The sequence below is a fragment of the Sycon ciliatum genome, chromosome 8 (genome assembly GCF_964019385.1).
Source record: "Sycon ciliatum chromosome 8, ocSycCili1.1, whole genome shotgun sequence".
Classification (NCBI taxonomy): Eukaryota; Metazoa; Porifera; class Calcarea; order Leucosolenida; family Sycettidae; genus Sycon; species Sycon ciliatum.
The window spans coordinates 25,342,282-25,370,123 of NC_088650.1; the positions used below are offsets into that span (position 1 = coordinate 25,342,282).

Sequence of the window (27,842 nt, forward strand, 5' to 3'; positions counted from 1 at the left end):
ATATCAGGAATTATATACAATCTACATGTAAGCCAGAACATTAGGGCCCACATGCCTCGTCCTGCTCTTTTCTCTCCGAAATTCTACACTTGTAAGCCAGAATTGATCATATTCGTGTTACACCAGTTTTCAGTCAAAGTTTGTGATAGGGAGGCTTCCTTCTGCATCCTGGTTCCACGCCTTTGGTAACATATCTCTCAGTAAATATTTAGATAGTGTCTTGAATGACACTTCACCCAGCTTGACAGCTTCAGTGTACAATGTTATGTTTTCGAGCGAGAAATACGAGGTCCTATGACCCAGTAAGGGAGGGCAGGGGGTGCCTCTGTGCCAATGTGGTTCACGACATTGAAAATGAGAAATAGCAACAAAGCCTAAGGGGCCGTCCGAGGTTACCGATTGTTTTTACATAACGAAAAGTTTTAGTATTTTTCAACCCCCACCCACCCACCTTTTCTGCAGGTAAAACGAATTCCAATAAAATTTTTAATATTGATGTCAATTTTCGACACCCAGACGTAACTGGGCATTCTCCATCTCCATCTGCATTCAATAGTTATTTTCTAAATGAAACTCCATCAAACCCACCCACCCCAAAACGAAAACTTCGTTTTGAAAATAGTATTGGTAACCTTGGACGGCCCCTAACAGAGCAGGACAGAATATTGGCACGGTGTGCGGGAATTGGCAAATGATCAAGCCTTTTCTTCCTGACTCGGTCACTTAGGTATACCCAACAGGCCTATGGCCTTCTTACAGGGTGCCCAAGGAGAAATTGTGAGCAGCTAACGCGAAAAGCAGGCAAGGTACGCTGGGATCGAATGACTGCCAAGGGACCTGATGCACCGAAAAGTAAAAATGACAAATGATCAAGCCTGAAGATTTGGGAGATGAGGGGACTGCCAAGGGACCTGATGCACCGAAAAGTAGAAATGACAAATGATCAATCCTTTTCTTCCTGACTCGGTCACTGCAAAACCTAGGCTCTTCTTTGTCATTTTTCTCTGTCTCGCGTGGGTTTAATCCTCGGTCATCCTCTCTCTGTCAGCGCTAGAATGGTAGGAAGAAGCAGCAGCAACATGTGGCATATGTTCAGGTACCAAAGGTTAACAGGTGAATGATTATAATTGGTGATGTTCCCTTCACAATATCATTATTACTACTTCCAAGTAGTATCAATATTGGGTCCCATATCTTGAATATTTAGGTAGCTTTACGAAACCGTCCTAGTGGTCTCTTTGCCTTTGTGCCAAGTATGTTCCTACATGTATCTGTGAATAGAGCATGTCTGAGAATACCACAGAACACTGTATGAGTGCAAGTCGATCTCTCCGATTTCGGTCAAATTGTGCAGGTACATGTAGTTCAGTATCTTTTCGAGTGTAGTTCGGTGTGTTTGCCCGTAAAAGAGGCTGGTTTGGGAGTGTAGATCAACTGTGGGAAGGCCTTGAAAACGTCCCTGAAGAAAACCTTGAAAATGATACGCCCTTTTAAAATTGGTCTAAAATAGTGATGTACAGGTATTCGCACGAAGAGGCCATATTGGCAACAGTGTACACGGTATAGTGTATGAAATAGTAGTACTTGTGCACGTATAAAACAACTTCGGCGATAATTGCAAAGGCCTAGTAAAGGGTGTGCTCCCCACACTGGAGCTCGCGCTTTTCCGCCGACTTGACTCGACACTGTTTAGTGCAGGCAGTGGTGCTTTCTTGCAGGTTTGGCGAGTCGAAGGTTCCATGGACTTCTTGTGTGCTCTGGATAGCAGTCGTTAGTCAGTGAAGTGTCAAGTCGGCAGAAAAGTGCTAGATCCAGAGTGGGCAGCAGGGAGTAGTGAAAATAATAACGTTTTTGAGTAAAATAACGCTATGATGGTATTTTTTACTACTCCCTGGTGGGGAACAAACCCTTTCCTAGTATTCTGCTATTGTGTAGTATCCTACACTAGGCTACAGGAAACCATCGTGACACCAGCGTGCAGTTTGGATGCATCGGAAAATTAATAATAGTTAAAACTGATCTACACGTACATTCTGTTTTAGCGTTTTCCTCAGGTCAGTGGGCTTGCCAGCAACGAGAAGCGATTTAAGTGTATGTGAAGTGAAGAGTGCAGAATGAGTATTGTGAATGGGCTTTCAGACATAGAAACTAACACAACAACGTCAGAGCAGAGAGAATCAGCAGGTGCCAATGCAGAAAAGATGACAGGATGAGAAATCCCTTAATGGGCCATTCACACTACGCCCAGAACGTGGTGTACGTGACGTTTTCGTCCGGATAGCCATGACAACATGGAACGTGGTGTGAAAATCGTACCCCTGATACGAAAACGTAGACGACGTATCCAGACCCCTGTACCGAGTTTCGTTCTGTCGTTCCCAGCAGTTTGTGTCCAAAAGAAGCTGTACACACAGCTGTACGAGCAGCGTGTGCTGGCCTGTGTGAACTGCATGAAAACGACGTCTGCCAGTACGTCGTATTCCAAAACGTGATGCGTATTGTACCGTAGTATGAATAGCCTTAAAAAAAAGAGTTTAGAATAACAATAGTTAGTGGCCAAGACCAGCTTGAAATGACATGGTAATCTACCGAGGGAAAGCATAACATTTGATTTCTTATAAAAGAAATAAAATTGAGAAGTGAAGTTTAGAAATAAAATAGACAAAGTTCTTTGCGATCCTAAAAGACATAGTGTGTGACGAGAGAGCTTGGAAGCTCAGGGCCCTACGCTATGCTTTTTTGCTTTGATGACCTAGGCAAAAAAAGCTTAGGAAATTTTTCATTTCTCCTATTTTTTAAGACATAACCTGGGATTCGAACCCGCACAATCGCCCTACATGCATTACCCGATACACTTCGCATTCATACTCATTCTTCCAAGTTGCTTCACGTTATGATCTTGCATTTGAAAGCCCTATTTGAATATGCGTTGAATATTGTGGCCAGCTGTTTGTGGCCAGCTGTCTTTGATGGTACGGTACGGGACAGATACGGGATAGCGCCAGATGGAGGTCCGTCCGCAACAAACAAACAAACACCAAATTAAAGCTGTGTGAACCCTGGCTAGCGCCAGACGATACTGAAGTAACGTCTTCTGCATAGCTACGGGAATAAAATAAAATGAAACCCGAACTACTTCCACGAGGAATACGCCCACACGTTGCAGTCCAGTGGAATCAATGAAAAGCTTCCTGGAGCTGCTACTAGTTGTACACAGCTTGTATTGCTTGGTTGCAGGTGCAATGTTGGGACAGAGGGTCGGATCTAGGCGATGTAAGGCTGACCAGCAAAGCCTGTAGCGCCAAGGTTTGTGATGCGGTGCAGCTTGCCAGCATGTACATCGTCATCATCTCGACTAGGCAAGGAGAGAGGGATACATGGAAAGATGGATAGATACTCAATCTGCGGACAGAACTGTTTCGTCCTTTTTGGACTCATCAGCGCAGTGCAGAGAAAATGAGGCCGAACCTGATAGCAATGAAAACTAAATTTTCCAAAGCCAGATTTTTAAACCAGGCCCAAACGTACCTTGCAGATAGATAGATAGATAGATAGATAGAGAGAGAGAGAGAGAGAGAGAGAGAGAGAGAGAGAGAGAGAGAGAGAGAGAGAGAGAGAGAGAGAGAGAGAGAGAGAGAGAGAGAGAGAGAGAGAGACAGAGAGAGAGACAGAGAGAGAGAGACAGAGAAAGAGATAGAGAGAGACAGAGAGAGAAAGAGAGAGAAAGAGAGATAGATAGAGAGAGAGAGAGAGAGAGAGAGAGAGAGAGAGAGAGAGAGAGAGAGAGAGAGAGAGAGAGAGAGAGAGAGAGAGAGAGAGACAGACAGACAGACAGAGGCAGAGCGAAACAGAGGCAGAGCGAGACAGAGGCAGAGCGAGACAGAGGCAGAGCGAAACAGAGACAGAGCAAGACACAGAGAGAACCAGTCATACTGCAAGAGCATACCAAATTGAATCAAATCGAAACATACTCAACTCGCTTGAATACAGCAGTGTAGCAGATGTACAGTGAAACCTCGTTAGGAAGAACACTGATAAGACAAATGTTTGCCTAAGAAGAACTAGTATTCGTAACTGTATTGGATAAAACCCTGTGTATTCACTGGGTAAAACATATGGATAAGAAGAACTCCCGTTATTGTGAACAAATATCATCGGTCCTTTGATGTTTGTCCAAAAGAGGTTTGACTGTATGTGTGCAGTATGTACAAGTATGTGTGCAGTATGTACAAGTATGTGTGCAGTATGTACATGTATGAGTGCAGTATGTACATGTATGAGTGCAGTATGTACATGTATGAGTGCAGTATGTACATGTATGCGTGCAGTATGTACATGTATGAGTGCAGTATGTACATGTATGAGTGCAGTATGTACAAGTCATGTCCATGTGGTGTCTACACTGGTACTTACCCGCCAGTTGTGACGTACAGTTCGTCCAGGTTCTTTCCACCAAAGCAGCATGACGTCACACACTTGGCATTCGGTATCTTGATCGTCAGCGGAGCTTGATCAGGAGCAGTCGGGTCGATGCAGTGCACCTATCGACACAATCATTCACAGCACAAGACTTCTACGGCCATGAAGATACCATTTATTTATTTTTATTTATTTTATTCTAAGCAATACATAGCTGGGGTAGCCAATGACCACTTTGTGTGGCGATTGCAGGGTTTTTATAGCCAACCACGGCTAACAAGGAAAAGAGTAAGAAGTCAAAAAGAAAAGAAAATGAAGAAGGAAGCAAATATGGACTAAAATTGTGGTCTACCATTTCCAAGACACACGGAGATACCTCCAGTGTCAGCCGCGCCTCATCCCCTTCCACCCCCATTCCTCATCGCCTTCCACCCCTATTCATCATCCCCTTCCACCCCTATTCCTCATCTCCTTCCACCCTTATTCCTCATCCCCTTTCACCCCTATTCCTCATCCTCTTCCACCCATATTCCTCATCCCCTTCCACCCCTATTCCTCATCCCCTTCCACCCTCTATTCCTCATCCCCTTCCACCCCAATTCCTCATCCCCTTCCACCCATATTCCTCATCCCCTTCCACCCCTATTCCTCATCCCCTTCCACCCCTATTCCTCATCCCCTTCCACCCCTATTCCTCCTCTCCTACCACCCCTATTCCTCATCCCCTCTCACCCATATTCCTCATCCCCTTCCACCCCAATTCCTCATCCCCTTCCAACCTCTATTCCTCATCCCCTTCCACCCCTATTCCTCATCCCCTTCCAACCTCTATTCCTCATCCCCTTCCACCCCTATTCCTCATCCCCTTCCACCCCTATTCCTCATCCGCTTCCACCCCTATTCCTCATCCCCTTCCACCCCTATTCCTCATCCCCTTTCAACCCTTATTCCTCATCCCCTTCCACCCCTATTCCTCATCCCCTTCTACCCCATATTCCTCATCCCCTTCCACCTCTATTCTTCATCCCCTTCCACCCCTATTCCTCATCCCCTTCCAGTGGCGGATCCAGGGGGGGGGGGTTCCGGGGGTTCCATGGAACCCCCTAAATTTAGCAAAGTGTGCGACTGAGAAATATCGAAAAATATCATGTGTGCACAAAAGGACGTCCGTCCGATCACAGTCAGTGGCAGTCACTGATATACATGATTATGATCATATGAGTCAAGGAGCACAGACTGTCAGTCAGTGCACTGCATGCGCGTGCGGTAGATCGATACTGAGTCTGTACGGATAGTAGTCTGTACTGGTGAGTGGTGCTCACGTCCGTGATTTACAAACGGACACTGTAGACAACATTGGGTGGTTGTTTCCTTTTTGATCTTTCGAAACGATCCAAACTTACCTCCATTGTAGGCCTTGGCGGATAATGCTCGAAAAGGTGGCAGATTCTGCTTTTTTTGCACCGAAATTGGCAGAACCATACAAACCTTATGGCGGGCAATTCCTCGAATTCTGCTCCATTTCTTTATCCACATACCAAACATGCATGAAACGTACCAGAAAAAGTACCGAATTCTGCCAATTTTTCTGCCGGCATTATCCGCCAAGGCCTACTCCATTGGCGCTGTCATTCACTGCTGCTCAGGATGGGTGTGGTGTGGTCAGTATTCCTTGGACAAGTTTTTTGCAGAAGAGAAAGGATGTTCCGAGTACTGACACTCTTCAACGAACTAATACTTCGAACCGTACACGTAGAGTTCAAGCTCCTCAGAATATAATAATCTTTATTTCAGGATTACCCAAAGGCTGACGCCTATCAAGATGAGGGCTCCGACATCCAAGCAAAGTCAGTAATCTCTACCTGCTGCAGCATGCAGTAGTGACTAGTTGTTCCTCCGCAGGAACGGAGTGCTGCGCCAGATGTGTTTCAGATGACATTGGAAGGATTGTACAATTGTCGACACTGTTCCGCTATTGTTGTTTCTGTCACTGAAGTGAAGACGATGCTCTTGTCCTGTGACTATAGAGCATTTCGCATCGTAAAAATGCCAAAAATTTCCGAAAGCACAAATGGACAGGGAAAGTAACTTAGTTGTCATTTCGGCATTCCTGGCTCTCAACGTACCCATGGCTTGCATATTCGATCTTTACAAGAAGTTGAAAGGGTCTTCCGTACTAAATAATATACAATGTAGGGTAAGCAGCAGCATTTGGCCCTGTTCAGGTTTTCCATCGTCCACCACACCACAACTGCGCTCCGACTCAGTCTCCAGCGATGGTGCAGTGGTGGTGTGCTATGGCAACGTGTCGAGGCCGGCTGGAGAGCGCAGTTGTGGTGTGGTCGATGATGGAAAAATATAATAATTATTATGTCCGTAGTGTGTTTTAAAAGCATGCACTCGGATTGTCGTTATTACAAGTGCCAACCGCACATCTGATTCCATAATATTTTGGCTGTTCAATTTTGGTTCAACCGGAACCCCCCTGTAGAGATCTCTGGATCCGCCCCTGCCTTCCACCCCTATTCCTCATCCCCTTCCACCCCTATTCCTCATCCCCTTCCACTCCTATTCCTCATCCCCCTTCCACCCCCATTCCTCATCCCCTTCCACCCCTATTCCTCATCCCCTTCCACCCCTATTCCTCATCCCCTTCCACCCCTATTCCTCATCCCCTTCCACTCCTATTCCTCATCCCCTTCCACCCCTATTCCTCATCCCCTTCCACCCCTATTCCTCATCCCCTTTCACCCCTATTCCTCATCCCCTTCCACCCCTATTCCTCATCCCCTTCCACCCCTATTCCTCATCCCCTTCCACCCCTATTCCTCATCCCCTTCCACCCCTATTCCTCATCCCCTTCCACCCCTATTCCTCATCCCCTTCCACCCCTATTCCTCATCCCCTTCCACCCCTATTCCGGCAGAGAAATGGAGCAACACTACAGTTTTAACATTGTGCATACCAACATCGGGTTGGCTTCAAATTAACAACATCAACAACAACTCGTGAATACCAACACCATGTGAAGACCTGCCAGCCATGCGTTCAACAATAATGATGAGTCGTAAACAGCAACACTTTTCTCATAGTCATACCCAGTCAAGGGTCATTATTTACCAGGTTGCCTGACACCATCAGTGTGACCCACGTGCAATAGACCATAATCTCACGCTTTTCACCAAATAAATCGTTGGTCAGATCAAAAACCGACCACAAAAACTGGCTCATGCAGCATACAGTAGCTGCAGGGCGACTGGGGGCATACACAAGATCTGGTGTGTGTGGGGGGGGGGGGGGGGGGGCTCCTTGCTCTATACATTTCCCGCATGCGCAATCTGTGAGCACGTCACGGTGTGTCACGGGCCGTCTCCAAGCGGCTGGTATTTTGGGTTTTTTCAGCCACCGTCGAAGGCGTTTAGGGTCTATGCTGTGCTAGGCAACAAGATACAATCATGTACAGTTGTGGCAAGCGAAACCGCAACACGTGCCATACGGGACTGCTGATCCATTCATGGCTGGAGGAGTTTCACTTGGCACACCTGTACAATGTACGTCAAACATGATACGGTGTACATGTAGTCGAGTGCTACTTACTCCTGAGCTAGCGTATCCAGCCACCCACAGCCGACCGACACTATCAATACACATGCCATCTGGAAACTGAGTACATGTACAGCATAGCACCACAGCACATAGCACACACACACACACACACACACACACACACACGCACATACACACATACACACACACACACACACACACACACGCACACACACACACACACACATGCACATGCACATGCACATGCACACACAATATAGAAAGCAATTACATGTATATGTACAGTCGTGATTATTATTGTTCGGTCCTCCACCTTATTACATAATACGATTAGTGTTACTACATATATTGCTATAGGTTGCAGCACTGAGTTACGCGATGCAGGAGTGCTGGTGCAGTGTCGCGCATTGAGGTCTTGTCTCACTATCTTATTCAACACCTCCCTCTCGTCCCTCTCTTCCCATCCTTCTTCAAAATTGCAAACATCACACCGAGTCTGAAGTCAACTCAAGACCCCCGCAACTGCCCTTCTAACTACCGCCCAGTGTCTTTAAAACGTCTATCCTAGAAAAACTCCTGGAGGTGCTTGCGTTTGCTTGCCTCCGCGTGTTTTTCAAAGATCGTTGCCCTTTCCATGTGGACCAATTTGGCTTTCGGAAACACCGTTCTACCGGACAGCTTCTCACGAAGGTTACCAACGACTGGCTTGTCTCACGCGGCGCTGGACTGCACACGGCAGTTGTTTGCATTGGTTTGGAAAAAAAAAACGTTTGATATGGTAAAGCATCAGCAGTTTCTTTTTGCTCTCGCAGCTGTCGGTATTTCAGGAGCGGCCCTGGCCTGGTTCCGATCGTACTTTCGTGGCAGACAACAGCGGGTGGTTACCCACACTGGAACGTGTCCGTTGGTGCCAATAGCTAGTGGCATGCCACAGGGCACAATTCTGGGTCCAGTTCTGTTTAATATCTATGTACGGAAGCTCCCATTGACAGCAGAGGCCTTTTCTTTCAAGCTCCCGATGTTCGCTGACGATATGACGTTGTATGCCAGCAGACTTACACCAGTTGAAGCGTTGTAGCACGGAGGGAGGCCCGATAGCACGCTTCACCCCTCTCGGCTGGATATGCTACGGTCCCATGCCGGAAGATACAGCATCACACGAGTTGACATAGGTTGCCGGTCCTGAGTCAAGCGACACAGAACAGCTGGACAGGACGGTAGCCAAGCTGTGGAATCCATTGGTATGCAGACTACACAATCACAATATGTGAGCCGGGACGAGAAAGAGGCAGAAAGTCAGCTCTCAGCATCAACTATGATGGCGAGCGCTTCTAGCTAGGAATCCCCTGGAAAGGCGGCAACAAACTAGATGTACAATTCAACAGATACCTCGCTGGACATCGGCTGCGTTCATTGCAACGGACACTGGAGAAACAGCCGTCAGTCCGTCTGCAGTATGCTACGGTCCTCAACAACTACCTGGAGAAGACCTACATCTGCCTGGTAACAGACCCTGTCGATTCCTTCGCTGGACGCTGGTATCTGCCACACTTCCCTGTGGTCCGGGAAGACAGAACAAAAGACTAAGGTCTGAGTAATTTTCGGTGCGGCAGCAAAGTGCCATGGCTACTCCATCAACGATTCCATGCATGCTGGGCCTAATCTCATGAACAATGTTGTTCAAGTGCTCCTCCGCTTCTGCCATGCACCGATTGCAATAGTGGTCCGCAATTTGCCTCTGGCAAGTTTGCTACTTTCTGTGCCCAGAATGATATTCAGCATCATCGCACACCGCCCTATCATCCCGCCAGCAATGGACAGTGTGAGCGGATGGTACAGGAACTGAAGAAGGCTTTGCGAGCAATACCTCACCATGTGTCTGTGTGTGTGCAAGTGTCACGATTTCTCTTTGACTGCAGAAACACGCCGCACAGTGCTACTAAGCAGAGTCCCGCGAGTATTCTGTTGAAGAAAGCTCCGACCACGCGTTTGGCACTGCTGCAACCAAGTTTCGCCACGGCTATGCAGCAGGCTCATGAACTCGACGGCACTGCGTCTCGTGAGTTCACCGTGAATGCACAAGTGTGGTTGTACAATGCTCGTCCTGGTTCTAAGCCGAAGTGGCCAGAAGGTTTGATTTGAAAAACGGCTAGTACGATGACCTATTCGGTATTGGAGGAAGGAGTCGTCCGAAAAAGTGCACATCGATCATTTAAAGTCAAGAACAGCTGAGTCTGCTAGTTCATCGGCCGAGTCCGACGCCATTCCAACTGCGTCTGCGCCAAGTGTTACTCCTACAGTCGCTACAGCAACTCCGACTCCTGAGTTACCAGATTCACCGCCGGTTCAGTCGTCCACTGTCATTGATACATCAGCTACTGCTATTCCTAGTACGCCTCCTACTGCTACGCCTAGTATGTCTACTACTGCTGCTACTCCTTGTGTGTCTGATACAGTTCAAGTCACTACTCATGTCAGTATGCCTGATGTGTTAATGCCTGTTTCGTTAACTCCAGTGTCACCGCGCTATCCGTCAAGAGTGCGTCGTGCCCCTGATCGTTTGAATTTGTGAGTATTGAGTGACTGTCTTAGCATTAGTCATGAGTGACACGCCTAGCAATTCTTACATTACCATAGCGTGTCCTCTTCCGCTATTTGTCTATAATAGCATAATATTGTGTCATAGTTAGTAATGGCTGGCGTTAAGTTCCCGAACACAATTACCAACAAGCATCTGTACGACATCTGCGGCTCAGCACCAATTTCGCTCGAGATTGACCAACGGCGTTGGGAGTTCCTTGGTCACGTACTGAGAATGCAGAAGAGCTCTCCCCCACAGCGTGTGTTAGAGTTTTCAGCCACTGCGAGCCTGCGCGGTCGACTGGGCCGACCCAGGACAACTCTCCTCTCAGCTCTTTCTCAGGACTGCCTAGCCCGACTCGGCATTCGCCTGGGCACGCTTAGAGGCCTTAATCAGCTGCGGCAGTTGGCAGGGGATAAGTCACGGTGGAATGGCACCCCGCGGCACTCATCTTCCTCTGCCGAGCCGCGTCCTTGACTTATCCCCTGCAGGTTGATAATCGTGCACGAACAGTCTACCGTCTTTCTGACATTGCCACTCGAACTTGACAATAGATGCTGCTTTTCGTATGTGCAGTTACATTGAGCCATGGTGTTTTTGTCTTATGTTTGTGAATCCTTCCCGGAAGCAAATGCTGGTTTTTATGCATTCGTGTAATTACTCAGCGTTATTTGCAATAATAATAATAATAATAATAATAATAATTTGAAACTCGGATGTTGAGCCATAAATAAATGTAAAAGAGAAAAGGACATATGGATACGAGTCAATAATAATAATAATAATAATAATAATAATAATAGTTAGTCTGATATAAGGACTTGCTCGCGTATATAGTTTGCTCCGATGTCTTGTTTGCATTTTGGTTACGTATGTGCATTATTGCTATTCCCACTTCACTACTTCTTTAAGGAAGGAGGAATGTTATAGATAGATCTATTAACATTATTGTCTTACGATCTACATTCTATTATGTGTCAGACGTTCTACGTTCCTTCGATGCATGCATGACGAATAATGACGATGTCTTACCTCATTATGAATCAGTCTTCTTCTTCTACATTACGTCTGCCTGGCTGACGTGTGTCTTAAGTTGGCTACTGGTTTGACCAGTTCTATCCTGTCGTGCTATAACGCCAATATTGCCACGACAGTGCTGACGTGTCTCTTCAGCTTCTCTCCCCATGATTGCCCTTTACATCTCCACTTCTACGAAGTATAATTATCCTAGAAATCCGACCCGTGAGGCGAAAGCAGCGCCACGGCTCATGTGGCCCTCGGATGGGTTTTCAAATCGTGCACGGTGTAATTGAAATCAACGACGCTATTGTTGACCCGCGTCTTGGATGTCTCTGGCCACGACTGCATGTAGGGTGAGAACAACTGACAATGTGGCCACCGCATTTCCACGATAGTTAGCCCGTCTTATTATTATTATTATTATTAGACACAATCTCATAGCATGTGACAAGCATAGCTGATGCAGGGACAGAATCCCCTGAGACTAGGGCGTTGAGCCAGCCACAGCAATAGTAAGCTAGGAAAACAAAGCAAATATGAACTTCCTCTTGTCTTGTAATTTCAGTGAGCACACCTGAGCAATTTTAAAGTCAGACTCAATGGGAGGTATGCATCAATGATGGCCATCACCTTTTTGCGGGGCAAATTGCCCCATTTTTGGCAGGTACACCCCCCCCCCCCCCGTTCTAGTACATTTATGAGTATGACCTCACAAAGTTCATGACCTTTTTATGCAGAGTTGGTATGACAGTGTGTACGGTTGTAGTGGACTGGCCCAGCAAAACCTAACGGCGGGAAATGGATGCGTACGTCGCATTGTAAGTTGCACAGCTGCCCGCGCTGCCTTATCGTCCGATTTATCTGACACTCAGTGCCTGAAATTCACCCTCCGTCTGAAAACAGATCCGGAAAAAGAGCCTTTTGGAATTTGACAGAACTTCTAAGACTCTACACTACGTAAAGTTTCACTCATGTTACCTCACCACATGAGGAAATTCAACCATTTTGGTGGATGTCTGGAAAAGGTGTACGATTTTGGATGAAATTTATTTTATGGCACAGCAACTGAACAGCCAGGCACTGAACGACCAGGCACTGAACAGCCACGGGGGAAATTCTTAAAGGGGAAGTTAAGGCAAAAATTAAAATTTCACCAGTTGTAGTCTTCGGGGTGCTGAGTCGAATGGTCTTGGTCCAAGGAAGCTGAGACGCTCCCTTCCTACTTGAATCCCAATCGAACTCGCGCACTTCCACCGAAACTGGGTGACTGCGCCCTACTAGATGGGGATTTGTATGCAAAATGTCACTAAAAGCGCCATTTCGTTCTTATAAAAGCACGGATGACCGCGATTGGCCCATATGTTGTAGTCTTTTGGACGCTGAGTCGACTGGTTTTGGTCCGAAAAGGCTGCGATGCAGCGTTCCTCCTTTATTCCCAATCGAACATGGTTGAAGAAGCGGTCACGTGCTCCTGGGTGCCCAAATCACCTGGTATGGTCACCACGCCAGCAGGCGAGAACTTTCACACCAAGGTTCAACTCGAGTTCAACTCGAGTGACAGGACTGCACCCAAAAAAGGTCAAACAGGCTAGTAAGTTGTACCCTGCATGCACGGTGACCAGGTGACTGGCGTACGCAGGAGCACGTGACCGCTTCTTCAACCATGTTCGATTGGGAATAAAGGAGGAACGCTGCATCGCAGCCTTTTCGGACCAAAACCAATCGACTCAGCGTCCAAAAGAGTACAACATATGGGCCAATCGCGGTCATCCATGCTTTTATAAGAACGAAATGGCGCTTTTAGTGACATTTTGCATACAAATCCCCATCTAGTAGGGCGCAGTCACCCAGTTTCGGTGGAAGTGCGCGAGTTCGATTGGGATTCAAGTAGGAAGGGAGCGTCTCAGCTTCCTCGGACCACGACCATTCGACTCAGCACCCCGAAGACTACAACTGGTGAAATTTTAATTTTTGCCTTAACTTCCCCTTTAATAGTTATAGGCCATCGGGAAAAAACATACCCTATAAAAATACAGTAAGCAGCTTTCGTTAGCATCCAGATGTTTCAACGAAGACTTTCCGTCAGTGGAGTGCAAACTCGCGAATTCACAGGGTCTTCCCGCTCACTAACGTGAAGTTGCTCAACTTTACGTAGCACGGAACCTCTCTATACTTACATGTATATCGCACAACCGCCGCCATGCACATTTCGCGCTTTTCCACACTGCGTAGTGAGGCATAAAAAGACCGCGTTACTATCTTGGAATTTCTACCGCCCACGGCCGCATCAAATCCTTGGCTACACAATATAAAAATAAAACTCCCGCAAATCTCTCCAAAACAAACTTCTAACTCTTTCCAAATTTTCAGGCATATGACAAGGCTACAGAGGAGTTACGCTATCCCAGGCGCGTGCGGCGGTGCCCTTTAAGGGGGTTCCGGGGGCCTCCCCCGGGAAAATGTTCAAAAAATGAAGCAAAAATCCTGCATTTTGAGCGGAAAAAAAAGGGGAGGGGGTTCCGGGCACCCAGGAACCCATACAGGGCACGCGCCTGCATCCTTATTTGTTTTTTTACTATCTGCCAACACAACTACTGTATAGCAGGTGGTTTTCGCGTAACAGCCCGTCATCGGGAAGGGCTCATGGATTTTAACAACAACAAGCCTCCACTTACGCCAATGTCGAGACCGGTGGTGTCCAGCATGGTGCGCCTGTTAGAGATAGTGCCATTGGCGTTATCATAGTCATACGCATAGATGGCCCTGAAAGTCGATCAGGATCACACACAATTAACAAGCATATTGATGAAGAAATTCGCGTTGGCACATGACATCATGTTGATAGTTCCGTACAATACACTATTCATCAAAGCCATTCTGAGATCTACTTCCAAGTACAGTAAAACCTGTAATCTAAATTTTAGGTGCCTAGTTTCTCTACCAAAATTACCCAACTTAAAGTTACGCCAAATTAACGTGTTATACAGCATTGCGCGACACATGAAACATGTAGCGACGTTACCCAGGTCCCTCAGGTCTCCCGCAACATTTGTATACCATACTGTCTTGCATTTTAAAGCCTGTTTCGTAAAGAAGCCCGTTCGGAATACAAGATCGAACTTCAGGCTGGACCATTCGGCACATCAGCCTGGCGTTCGAGTTGACACACATAGATGTACGGCACAGAAAGTTCTCTGTATATAATACATGTCATGGTTTCTGTAAAGTCGGTGAAACTAGCTTTTCAATATCCGCAGAAAAGCCACCACCCCGCAAAGTGGTCAAAGGCCGGAGAGGCCATTCATTACAGCCGTGCTACCTTTCTACATAAGAGCATAATGACACAATCAGCTCATACCCGGGGATAGAGTCTACGAAGTACATTGTCTTTTCATCAGCTGACCACGCCAGGCCATTGGCGATAGCAAACTGAAAGGGAGAAAGCCACATGCGCGCACACATGCACATCCACACGCATGAACGTCCACACGAATGTGCATGTACACACGCACACACACACGCACACTTGCTCATATCATGACTATTGTACTATTCTCCGTATGCATGTGCGCCACACAGTCACCCTTCGGCAGCACAAACAAAAACGGAAAATGTGCCAACCAGGAGTCTAAATCCAACCTTGACTTGAATAGACTTGCGAGTACCAACTCACTAAGAGATACGAATCGGCGCCCGGGAGATCGTAGGGCACGCCTGGCAAACAAAAAATCACAGTTCGCGTGAGACTCAGCTGGAGGCCGGTTTTCCGCATCCGTAGGGGTGCCACCACTCTCTATGGATCAATGCACAGATGCAGCTCCTAAAGCGGTGGGAGGTGAGTAGGTCAGACCCAACACAAAGACAATATCCAATGTCAAGACAAGCCAGTCCCTACCTTGCTGTCCTTTGGGCTCGACAATGCAAATCCTTTGTCAACCAAATACTGCAATGGAAAAGAAGAATTCTGTTAGCAAATGAGTACTGTTGCATGTGCACAGCATAGGTCATCACACACCAGCATAGGTCATCACACACCAGCAGGGAGTCGTACTCAAACTAGGGAGGTGACACGGCACAGAAATACGTGTCACAGGGGTTGACTCGCACCCGTGACCCCTCGTTGTTATTTTTGGAATAGTTCAGTCCAGTCCAGTCCGAAAGGTCATACTCGGATCGACTCGCCTTCTGTACTTCACCTCCAAGCGTGCAACGCAAGACCCGCAAAGTATGATTTTTCTGCGGGGAACGATTTGCCATTGATCAAGTTTTTATTGGAGTGCTCAGGCATACTACGATTGCTGAGAGGTCCCGAGCACGCTTGTTCAGGTTCTCTATTATTGACGAGCTGGTCCTACAGCCCCCTACATATGTCATTGTAACTAACGACGTAGGAGCTGACAATGTAAGAGGATTTCCCTGGAAGTAATGATGATGGTGGTGTGACTGCTGCAGGAAAAATGCTGGCTGTTTATGACAGTATGACTAGATGTACAATGTAGCTCTCTTGTATGGTACTTAACCCCTGCTATAAATGTGTTGTTTAGGAAGACTGGTGTATTGTGCAAGTCATAAAGAAGAAATGGGGCAGGTACACGACTTACAATTTTCAAAAACCAGTTTCGTGTTATGTGTAATTTGTGTCAAAATTGTAGTATTTAGACATGACAATATCAGTGGCTGTACTTCTCTAATATGGTACATAACCCCTGCTATAAATGTGTTATTTAGGCAGACTGGACCATTGTGCGAGTCATAAAGAAGAAATGGGGCAGATACACGACTTACATTTTTCAAAACCTGGCTTCGTGTTATGTGTAATTTGTGTCAAAATTGTAGTATTTCAACATGACAATATCACTGGCTGTACTTCTCTTATATGGTACTTAACCCCTGCTATAAATGTGTTGTTTAGGAAGACTGGTGTATTGTGCAAGTCATAAAGAAGAAATGGGGCAGATACACGACTTACAATTTTCAAAAACCAGCTTCGTGTTATGTGCAATTTGGGTCAACTTTTAGTATTCGGATTAACCTAGGATACGACTCTGAACGGTTCTGAACAGTTACCGCAACACTACACGCCGTCTCATAACTGCTGCTGTTGCCATCACTGCTATCAAGTAGTTCGGACATGGCAGGAGCTAAACAAATTGCTGGTAGTCTTTCAAAGAATACTGGCGAGTGATGGGCTGTAAACAAAATGTGCTGCCTCAAAAATTTCAAAAACTAGACACCCATGCGGCACACTTGGAGGTGAAGTACAGAAGGCGAATCGATCCGAGTATGACCTTTCGGACTGGACTGGACTGAACTATTCCAAAACTAACAACGAGGGGTCACGGGTGCGAGTCAACCCCTGTGACACGGATTTCTGTGCCGTGTCACCTCCCTAGTTTGAGTACGACTCCCTGCACACCAGCATAGGTCATCACACACCAGCATAGGTCATCACACACCTTGTATTCATTACATGTGTTGCATGCATGTCAAGTTGTTTACCAGAGGTTGTACCGCGCAAGGCTGTGCTGTCATATGCAGCGCCAGTTTCGGCGCGTCTCACATGCATCGCCAGTTTTGGCGCGTCGTGTACGCCATTATTTCCTAGGCTACAGCAGAGGTATTTAGGGCAACTCGTGCATTGTTAGGTGAGTTGCGTTTGGAGAATCTGGGAGGAAGAAGCTTAGTGTTCTTTGGATTCTTCTGTTTTTCAGTCTAATGTTCGTTCCTTTTATATACTAAATGATTGTATTGTGAACTATCCTCTGTCGCTAGTTTTGGACGTGCAAGGCTGTGGCATTCGGGAACAATTCCATGCACACACACAACAGGTACATTGAATTAGGGAATGAAGAACATTTAGGAACATTTTCAGGAGAGTTGACTGCCAGAAATGAACACAGAATGCCTTGGCTAAGCGACTAACATATATTTTTTTAAAAATTTGTGCTGTGTGACCGAAGGATGACCCAATCAGGAAGATGCTGCTCTTCAGGACATTTGGATTGCATCAATGGGTCGAAAGTACACCGTCAACCACACAGATCTCCACAGGTCAATTGGCATGGTGAATTGTATTCCATGCCCGGGTTTCTGGTGATGTTCAAGACTTCCGCAGCAAAAAGGCCACAGCAACTAATTGGTGATTGTTGTGCTGGGAAAGAATTCCGACGTGTTAAATTTAAGTAATTTTTAACTGAACAATTGGTTTGAGCAGGCTTTAAATGCCATAGAGTGGACTACAACGGCAGAAGAGAACAGAGACAATCGGCTAGGTCATTGTTGCAACGATGCATTTCATGCACATAGCAAAGCTAAGGCAATCCTAAGACAACTGATAATCTGTACATCATCTGGCCACAAACTTCTATCCAGGCAACTATAGGAACAACTGCCCTTTAGCACAGCAGTGCAATGAGACCACATATACACGGATGTACTGAGGTGTGTGTGTGTGTGTGTGTTGGGGGGGGGGGGGGGGGAGGGGGTGCATAGCACAGCCGACAATGCAGAGAAATCAAACGTACCAGATTGCCAGCTTCAGGATCGCGCACCTGAGCGTTTGCTTCCGAACTCATTGAGCCTGCAGCAGCAGCCGCAGCAAAACAAAAATCAGAAAAATTCTGAACCTACAGCTGTGCTATGCCCGCACTGTCAAACAATACAACAGAAACAGAAACAGTGTTTGTGTGCTGTTGACAATAGACCATAGTATCACACCTTCCTAGCACCGGCAGGCAAACATCAACAAGGGGCAGTAAACGATTGCAACAAGCGGTGAAATTCAAAAAATCCTTCAGACGCAATGGATTTTTATGAAGTGATCAAAAATCGAAATTGGCATTCTCCACGATCCGCACGCATCCACAATAAAATCAGAATGCGTTCATGAAGGTCATGCAATACGATGTGAGGCGCGTGCTGTGGTGTGTGTGTGTAGGTCATGCAGTACAATGCAAGGTATGTACTGTGTCTGCCGTCACAAATGATTAGAAGTGAATCAATCTTGCCCTAAAACAGTGCTAATGAAAATCAGCAAAGGCGCAGGACATCGTGAGTTTAATCTTATTTTATGTTGTAGCTGGATTTTCTTCACCTGCTCCCAGCCCCGTGCCTACTCCACACGTATACAAGACGACGAATTAATTCATTCGGAAAGACTTTATTGACACAACGACGAAACACAACTGGACGCGACGAACTGAAGACGAAGACTGCTTTTCACACCACAGCAACACGCGCATGCATCAACATCACGTACACACGACGTACACAAAACAGCGTACTACAGCATATACTTACCAGCCCAGAGGCGACCAGACTGACAACAAAGAAAGCACACACACACACACACACACACACACACACACACACACACACACACACACAGATATTGAAGATTGGATTGCCATCGTCGCTAAGATGATACATTCACCATTCAAGAGTGTGTGAGTCTGTACATGGTCTCCGACGACAGCAAACACTTCAAAAATAATATCAAGCAAAACCTAATTGCAGTGTTTAGTGGGTACACGTGTATGTGTACATGTACCATCATTATTATTTCTCCAATTACAAGTCGCACCCCTACTTTCAAGTTTGAGCCCTGTTGTTTCAATACATTCACACAAGAAGGATGATGTCACACTCGACTGCAAGTCGCACCTCCTTCTTTGCCCTTGAAGTGTTTAGAGTAAAAAGGTGACTTCTATCCAAGGAAATACGGTACGCACAATAATGATCGAGCGGCGATGTGTGAAGCATACACACTGTGTGGAGATGTAGAAACTGATTGGTTGAGACTACTGCACCCCACCCCAATGCTATCTCTACACCCACGCCAAGAAACTACATTGGGAACAATTAATTTGAGAACAGGTTTGCGAGCTGAAGATTTTAAAGATGATGCACGTCCGGGGCTGAGGACCTGTTCACCCAGGAATGAACAATCCGGGATAAAACGGAATCATGTTTGCACGAGAAGATTCATACCACGATGAGTTCAGGAATGCACCTAAACGTCCCCACGATCACAAAGTTAAAAAAATAAAAAGACAGCTGGGCCGCAGGAGCTCGAAACTTTCAGTAAATCTGATTTAGAAAGAAAAAAGATACACCTCCGACGGGATTCGAACCCGCAACCCCCGGCTTAGGAGGCCGATGCCATATCCATTAGGCTACGGAGGCTCCACGACAAATTAAGTGGTCACATTTAGTGTTGTTCATGAGTGGCTATATATAGAACAAAATGGGGCAACAAAGTGGTGTTACTCAGGGAGCCGTACACATTGACATGACGACGACGAAACTCAACTGGACACGACGATCTGAAGACAAAGACTGCTTTTCACACAACACGTGTAGGGCTCCCCGGTGTTACTCTTGATCCATAGGACCATGGCCAAGAGAACGCAACTGTGATCATTTTTCTATGGGCAAGATGCTAGGCAAGCTGCCTTCATTACACCATACTAGCCTGTTAGTGCTGCTACAACTCATGCTCTGCGGAAAATCAAACACCACACTTTCCTGTGGTTTGAGATGAACTTTCAAACAGAATCTAAGTAAGGATTTATGTTTTAACGTCAGACACATTGTCGCTTACAGGATCACACTTGGCATCATTGAAGTGTGTGTCGTCAGTACCATCTACACACAAGAAGATCATCAAGCAAGGAACAACGGATGTCACGGGCATGGCACTGAGACAAGGAGCAATGGAGTTACGTGGAGTTGCACGCTCTTGGGAGATAATTTATTCTTGGTATCACTCTTACCTGAAAATTCACTCTTGAATTCAATTTCACCACTCTACATGCACACACACACACACACACACACACACACACACACACACACCAATTACAGCAGCAACAGCACAGCAGCAACAGCACAGCAGCAACAGCACAGCAGCAACAGCACAGCAGCAACAGCACAGCAGCAACAGCACAGCAGCAACAGCACAGCAGCAACAGCACAGCAGCAGCGACGACCAAAGAACAAAACCACAAGTAGTGAGGACTCCATACTCACACAGAACTTTATAAGGCAGTTGAACAAAAGACGAAGACACCATCGCCCTGCGCTACATGCATTCCATCCATACAATTCGTTATTAATTACATGCACATTCTACCAAGTTGTGTTACTTTGTGATCCTGCAGTCGAAAGCCCTTTTTCAACATGTGACCAGCAGTCTTTGCCGGCATGGTACAGAACATGTACGGTATAGGGCCAGCCATGGCACCTCTCTTCTCCCATCTTTTACTTTCCGTGTAGGCAATCCTGCCGACACCGTCTGCTCAGAGCTTCAACACTGTCACCCCTGTTATTTTGATCTTCCTCACAGTCCACTGTTGTAATGATCTCAGCATTCTATTTATACAACAACCGCGCCCGTTAAAATACTGCAATCGACCCGATCCTTACATTCCCGGCCCATTAACAGCACACCCCTAAACATTGGAACGATACTGCGACACCATCTAAGGTGTTTTAAAGTCAAACCGAGAAAAATACAATACTACGATCTTAACCATACCGCTAATTATTCTACGCACAATGTGACAAAGTCTTTTAAACAAATCCACAAAATCAACAGTTTTACTTCTTTTTAAGTAGTTAGCTAGCCACTTATCGGTGTATATCCTTTACCGAAATTGTATTCCGGAACGCAATATTCTTCTTTCCCTTTTTCTTCTACTCCGCTCCATCAGCACTCGGCCGAAGGTAGGAGATTAGCACCCACTGGGCTAGCATGCAGCAGCCTTCCCCAACATAATATTATCTTAACTCGTAACGCACTCCAGATCTCTGAAAGCCTCTTCTACTGGCAAAATACACTTGAATTCTTGTGGTGAAGGAAATTACAACCGGTATAGCTACCAACTGAAGATCACGTCAAGAAAGTGGAGGACTACAGTTACATGAATGTGCCATGCAGGATGTCCAAGGTTAGCTGCTCTGTCTAGATCTAAGCTACGGTACGCACTACATATGCCAGCAAAGCTCAGTGGAAGGAAGGTAGCACAGGGAAGGAACTCTTGGCAGTCATGCACCTCACATTTCAAAACATTACTTGTTCGGCACCACATTCAAGCTACGCACAGATTACAGAGCTCTGATTTGGCTGCAGACATTCCGCGAATCAGATGGCTTGCTCGCTCGATGGCTAGAGTGTCTGGAAGCGTTTGACTATACAGTGGAACACCGTTCAGGCAAGAACCATGTCAACGCTGATGCTCTCTCTCTCACTTGCCCATCACAGATGACGGAGCTGTGGAGGTGATGGCAACTACAGTGAATAGCAACCTTGATACTCCGGCAATCACAGAGAGTAGCTGGGCTGACACCTTCTCCACAGAGGAGGTGCGCAAGTCCCAAGACACCGACCCTGACATTACGAAGATCATTGGCTGGATGGAAGCATTGCTCGACCGACCAGCTCGCAGTGATCGAGCTATGAAATCGGCTAGCATTGGTTTACTTCGACTATGGGGTCAATGGAAGAGATTAGAGCTAGTACATGGCAGGGCGCGAAATAACAGTCGGACATCGGACAATTTCCGACCGTTTACGGTCAGTTTCCGGATGTTTTATACACATCCGGACAAAGTGTCCATGCACTTTTTTGCAAAGTACAAAAAAGAAAAGGCACGTCAATCCTTTGTCTCATAGTCATTAGTGATGTCGTCTGGCAAGAGAAAGCCAAGCACCGCTGATGCGGGTGCTCCTCTTGGAAAGAAGCCCAGAGGAGCCAAGACGACCACTTGTGACAAGTGGGTCGCCGAGTATGATAGGGAGCTTTCAACTTCTTTTTGGCTGAGCTATGAGCGCAGTCCCTCAGATCGTAGCGTTGTCGAAAATTTGAAGTGTAAGATGTGTTCCCGTTTTGTTGATAAAATTCGCAGCAGCAAGAATTTTTCTGACTGCTTCGTCGTTGGCTCAAGGAACCTGAAAACGTCAGCCTTCAAAGATCATGCTGCTTCTGAAATGCATCGCCGTGCCATGGCATTGTTTGGCAAGGAGCAGTCAAGCGGAAACCCAATAGAGTATGCGCCAATCGCTCGAGCCTTGTTCAAACTTGACGACGCAGCAGCAGCCAAGGTCGGACATATGTTTGAAATTGCTTACCTGATATGTAAAGAGCACATGACTTTCGCGAAGATGGAATCGCTCTGCCAGCTTGAGGCGCGTCATGGCGTTGATTTAGGCAGTGGACATAAAAAACGAGAAAGCCTGCGCATTGTTTTGCAGTTACATCGGACTCTCGCTGAAGCAGCAGCTGAAGTCGCATTTGTAGAACAAGTTCTTCAGTTTCAATGGTATTAATTCTACACTGAACATTGTGTGATGCGATGTGAAAATTTGCATGTCCGGACATGTCCGGCCATTTTCGCACCTGGCAGGACATTGTGTCAGAGCACATTTTAATCCTTAGCGCATGCCCTGCATGGTGTGTTATATCGCAAGTTCTACCCAGATGATGGACAACCAGTGTGCCAACTAGTAGTGCCGGAAGCTCTTCGCGGTATCCTCCTGACAGCTCTGCATGCGGGCGTCTCTGGTGATCACCTGGGCATAGAACGCACATTGGATAAGGTACGCAAACGCTGCTACTGGCCATTCTTATCGGCTGATGTGAAGGATTTCTGCAATGCCTGTTCCGTATGCCAGAGCCGGAAAGCACCTGTACCAAGACCGTGAGCCCCTCTCGTACAAGATCAGCCAACGTTTCCCTTGGAACGAATCGCGATCGATATTATGGGTCCATTACCGCAATCTGCTCATGGTACTCGCTATGTTGTGGTCATTTGTGACTACTTTACAAAGTGGACAGAGGTATTCCCATCCCAAACATCTTATGCATAGTCTCTAAATGACGGGATATTCGCTCCGTTGTTTCTTGTTGTCGGCGTAGCCTTTCGCAAGCACGGCGACTCTCTAGACGGCGGGACCTCTCTTCTCCCATCCTCTACTCTCTGTGTAGGCACTCCTGCCGACGCCGTCTGCTCAGAGCTTCAACACTGTCACCCCTGTCATTTGGCTCTTCCTCATACCCCACAGCCCTTTTGTACATTTTCTTGTAACCTTGGCCTTGCTTCCTTTTTTCGACTCGCTTCATCAGATTCGATTGCTGAATTTTTTTCTTGTGGCGGAGAGTATTCATGTATCATGCTTCTTCACTATTGGAAATTTCACACAGCGGTAAAAAAACCTCCTGTTCTTGGCGGCGATAGATAAGCGACAATTGCGATGAACCGGACCAAGTAGCATACATCCAAGGACCGCGCATGGGCTAGATCCGCCTGCAGTAGGAAAACTAACGAAGTCACACACATACACACACACACACACACGCACGCACGCACAACTAGCATTTCTTGCTCACATCTGACAACTAACTTACTGACGTGTCCAACGTTCCAATGTGGTTACCCGTAGCGAGCAGCAGCTTTCCAGGCTGACCAGCAATTGGTATCACTGCACCAAGCAGCAAACAATGGTAGAGACAAAAGAGGAGACCAACACTGACTGATACAGGTCTTGCACAGACTGTACCACAGTCGACAGGTCAGCAGTGGGCAGCTCGTACGGGAAAAATGATTCTCTGAGTGCTGAACGGACATGCACATGCCCGTTACGTCGAGTATAAAAGCCGTGCTTACTCCTGTAGAAGCCGATGTCAGTACTAAGCTTCTATTCAAGTCAGGCTTCTATTCACAGCACGTATCTCTATGTATGTCAATACTAGAACCATGCTTATGTGCTGAAAGGGTATCTTGAAAATCAGGCTTGTATTCAAAACAGGCTGCCATACGAGACACTACAGTAGGTATGTGTGTGTGTGTGTGTGTGTGTGTGTGTGTGTGTGTGTGTGTGTGTGTGTGTGTGTGTGTGTGTGTGTGTGTGTGTGCGTGTGTGTGTGTGGGGGGGGGGGGGTTAAACACCATTCTTACCGGCACCCACAGCTAGGCGATCGTCCTTCGCTCCCAGTTTCGTCAGCTGCTCCTTGGCATCAAATACTTTGTTCTGGGAAAAATAAATACAAACATATGTATGAACCATAACATACACACGTTTCTTTGTGTGAATATAGACAGCTTCCAAAATATTCCATAATTTAGCAGTACGTACATGTGACAGCATAGCGGAACAATGATCTGTGGACGTTCGTATAAAATAAAATAAATCTGAAAACACATGACGACATCCAGGACGCTCAACAACAGGAATAGCAATGGACGACTCATGCTTAGAGTGCGTGCATGCATTCACCATGCAGTAACAACCAGCAGTATGCTGCTTCCGTGTGGTGTGGTGCGTGCCAATTACACTCTTTAACTTGCACGTACCACTCCTGTTGCTGGGTCGTAGATCATGACCAGTCCTTGGTAGACATCCACCCAGACCAGCGTCTGCGTGGGCTCGTCCCAGTGCGGGCCCTCGCCGATCATCATCTTCTGGTCCACGACCGGCTCAACCTACAACCAATGTACACCAGACAAGACCCTCTGGGGCATTACTGCACATCATGCACATGGCTGCCAGCGGAGTGCAGCTACGCTAGTTGGAAGGCTGTTGGAATGTGCATCCAAGATGTGCTAGAGCTGTTAGCCAGTTAGTGGTAGAACGTCAGTACCGTCAGTCAGTGTCGTGCAATGTTATCGCACTAGCTGATTGTCGAGTAACTGGTGGTGTTAGTGGACATTATAGCATAACTTGTAGTTCATTGGTCCTTTCTCTTTTCTATACAGGTATATGTTCTGAAATACAGGCAACTCCTAGTTACGGACAGTGTTTGGTCCCAACCTGCCCGGATTGGGGCAGTTTTACCGTATAATGAATAGTACTTTAGATAGGGTTTAAAAGGGATACACATAACATATTTGCAGATCAACAATGTGCACATGCACTTGGGATATCTGGAGGCTTGAACTGAGTTATTCTTCAAGCGCAGATTAGGGTACTATATATTCTGGAATAAGCCGCACTTTAAACACTCGTCATTAACCCCAAGAAAGTCTGTGCGGCTTAGACTACGATGGTCAAATGAACCGTGATATATACATTGTAGACGTCTGTATTTCATGACAAAAAATCTGGGTGCGGCTTTTACACTCCGGAAAATACGGTATTCATATTAAATTTCGTTAGCCAGCAATACATCACTCTTGATTTTGTACTAGTATACTATTGTTAGTTTGACAGCATGAAACAAGGTGGAGGACACTGTGTTGGGAAACAGTCACCTTACTACAACCATAATGAGGGTCAAAACCGGGTTCAGCAGCCACAGATGGTCCCAACCGCGGACCGGGGCTCTGCCATACTGACCAACTACCACAATCTCAATCCCTTGACAAGACATGCAGAATCCCTGGATTTCTCTCAAAATCCCTGGATGGCACAAAAACAAGTGAAAAAGAGCTTTTTTCGCCAAAAAGCGTTCGACTCTGCAGCTCTGCGTACAGCACAGTTCGACCCGGCTGTAGTGCAGTTTGATCAGTCGGCGCCCGCCTGTCACTTTGTCAGTGCAGATCTTGCAGGCTAGGCATGGCCAGGTCTTGAAAGTGCTGTGCACAGTTCGAAGCAGGGAGTAGTACAATACCGGTATTGTACTACTCCCTGGTTCGAAGTGCGAATGAGCACCGTACATACCTTTGAAAAAAGTTTTAAAAACCGGGACATGCGGGAAGAAACCATGGAGTTTTCAGGAAAATCCTGTATCAGACAAAACTGTGGTTTTTCCGGGAGTTTGCTTGAAATCCCCGGGACCCCGGGAGGAGTGTTGATTTTCCGGGATTTTCCCGGGAAAAACGGGAGGGTTGGCCAGTATGCTCTGCCAACCGTGGATGGTTGTAGTACGGTCACTGTTTCCGAACACAGTGTCCTTCCTTCTTGTTTCATGCTGTCAAACTAACAACACGCGTGAACTATAACAAGGTTTATCTAATACTGTAGAACGGGCAATTTTAGCGACGTAAAAACCCTAGCGAATTTAGCGATCGACTCATTTTCGCTAAAGTTTCAAGTCGCTAATCCGTTGAGACATTAGTAGTGCACTGGTGATCCGTGAGTGAAATCGCTAAAATAAAACGTCGCTAACCGGTTGACAATGGGAAAACGCTAAAATTAATAGTCGCTAAAATCACCCGTTCTACAGTACTAGTACTAGCATTGAACTAGTATTGGGTTATATAATAGTATACTATTGTAGCATGTGCGGGAGTGTCAGAATCAACAACAAAATTTAATAAAGCACGTAGAGTCTCGATGATCATTGATGCATACACAATGTATCCCTATCCAAACTAGTTCCTCAACCGCTACTTCACCAACCTTCGCATTGGAGATGTCGGGTTTCGGAAGAGGCATACTGGGGGGGTCGAAATATTTGAAACAAGGAAGTCAAGTCAACGTATTATTTTAGAAAGAAAAAAACTATTTTAGAAACGTTCCTTCGTACACCCTGGCCTGGAGCTACTGTACACAACGGCAATTGTTTCAGCTGGCAGTGGCAGAACGATTTGTTGTACAGGTGCAGTCCCTTGGAAGTATTTTACTCTATCAGAATCAGCTATACTCTCTCCACCTCGCTTGTGGAGATGCCAAGTACCGGTACTCCTGTCAAGTGTCATCTTCTCGAAGCTCTGCAACAATACACGACAACAAAATAATTATTTGAACAATCGTGCTGCCAATCGATCGTATTGTGATTATAGATTTCCCGCGTGGCACGTGCACCGACCATACATTTTACATCTTCGATGCATCCCCGAAGCCGCGAAGGCTGCAAAATGGGCTAACTACAAGTACCAAGAGTACATAACCAGCACTCAGCAGAATCCGCCAGTCTCTATGCCTAGGCCCTAGGACTCCACACTAAATAATTAAAGGGGAAGTGCATCGATTTTTCGAGTAGGGTCCAGAAGAAAGACAATTATTTGAAATCGGTTCGAATGGCATATCTCTCGCTTCCATACGATAAGCCAAACTTGCCAAATCGCCAATTGTATGCTCACGTTGCCATAGCGACCAGAGCAGTGATGACGTATGAAAGGCTTAGCTCCTCCACAGAGAAGGTCGATCACTGCAGAAATTGGTCATTTTTCAATTGTCTTATTGTATTCACGATGTGAAAGAAGTGCTGTGTTCAATGCTGTTAGTGTCGTGAACTATTTATCGCCCTTCTCATGCATTTCCCTAGGCTGACTGCGCCTAGGAAATGGTTTCCTCCAGGACAAGATGCTTGGAA

General features: G+C 46.4%; 1 protein-coding gene and 1 non-coding gene across 2 annotated transcripts; both read right to left on the reverse strand.

Annotated features, from left to right (window-relative positions):
- Positions 1–2,082: 2,082 nt before the first annotated feature.
- On the reverse strand, positions 2,083–27,231 carry LOC135822485 (regucalcin-like). Its single transcript, XM_065335260.1, has 14 exons — positions 26,927–27,231; positions 24,940–25,068; positions 24,544–24,616; positions 23,994–24,067; positions 20,362–20,395; positions 20,190–20,233; positions 18,887–18,905; positions 18,112–18,167; positions 15,483–15,530; positions 14,946–15,016; positions 14,263–14,350; positions 8,017–8,082; positions 4,414–4,541; positions 2,083–3,355 (listed from the first exon to the last, which is right to left on the reverse strand). Exons 1-14 carry the CDS (start codon positions 26,960–26,962, stop codon positions 3,265–3,267), a joined length of 957 nt encoding a protein of 318 aa, XP_065191332.1. The 5' UTR covers positions 26,963–27,231; the 3' UTR covers positions 2,083–3,264.
- On the reverse strand, positions 19,699–19,771 carry Trnar-ccu (transfer RNA arginine (anticodon CCU)). Its single transcript has one exon. It is a non-coding gene; the product is annotated as a tRNA-Arg (tRNA).
- Positions 27,232–27,842: the final 611 nt, after the last annotated feature.

Coding starts and splice junctions, on each gene's coding strand:
- LOC135822485 (XM_065335260.1), bottom strand. CDS start 26,962: ATGCCTCTTCCGAAACCCGACATCTCCAATGCGAAG. Junction 25,069..26,926: donor CCGACATCTCCAATGCGAAG/GTTGGTGAAGTA, acceptor CATTGGTTGTAG/GTTGAGCCGGTCGTGGACCA. Junction 4,542..8,016: donor CTGGATACGCTAGCTCAGGA/GTAAGTAGCACT, acceptor TTGTGTCGATAG/GTGCACTGCATCGACCCGAC.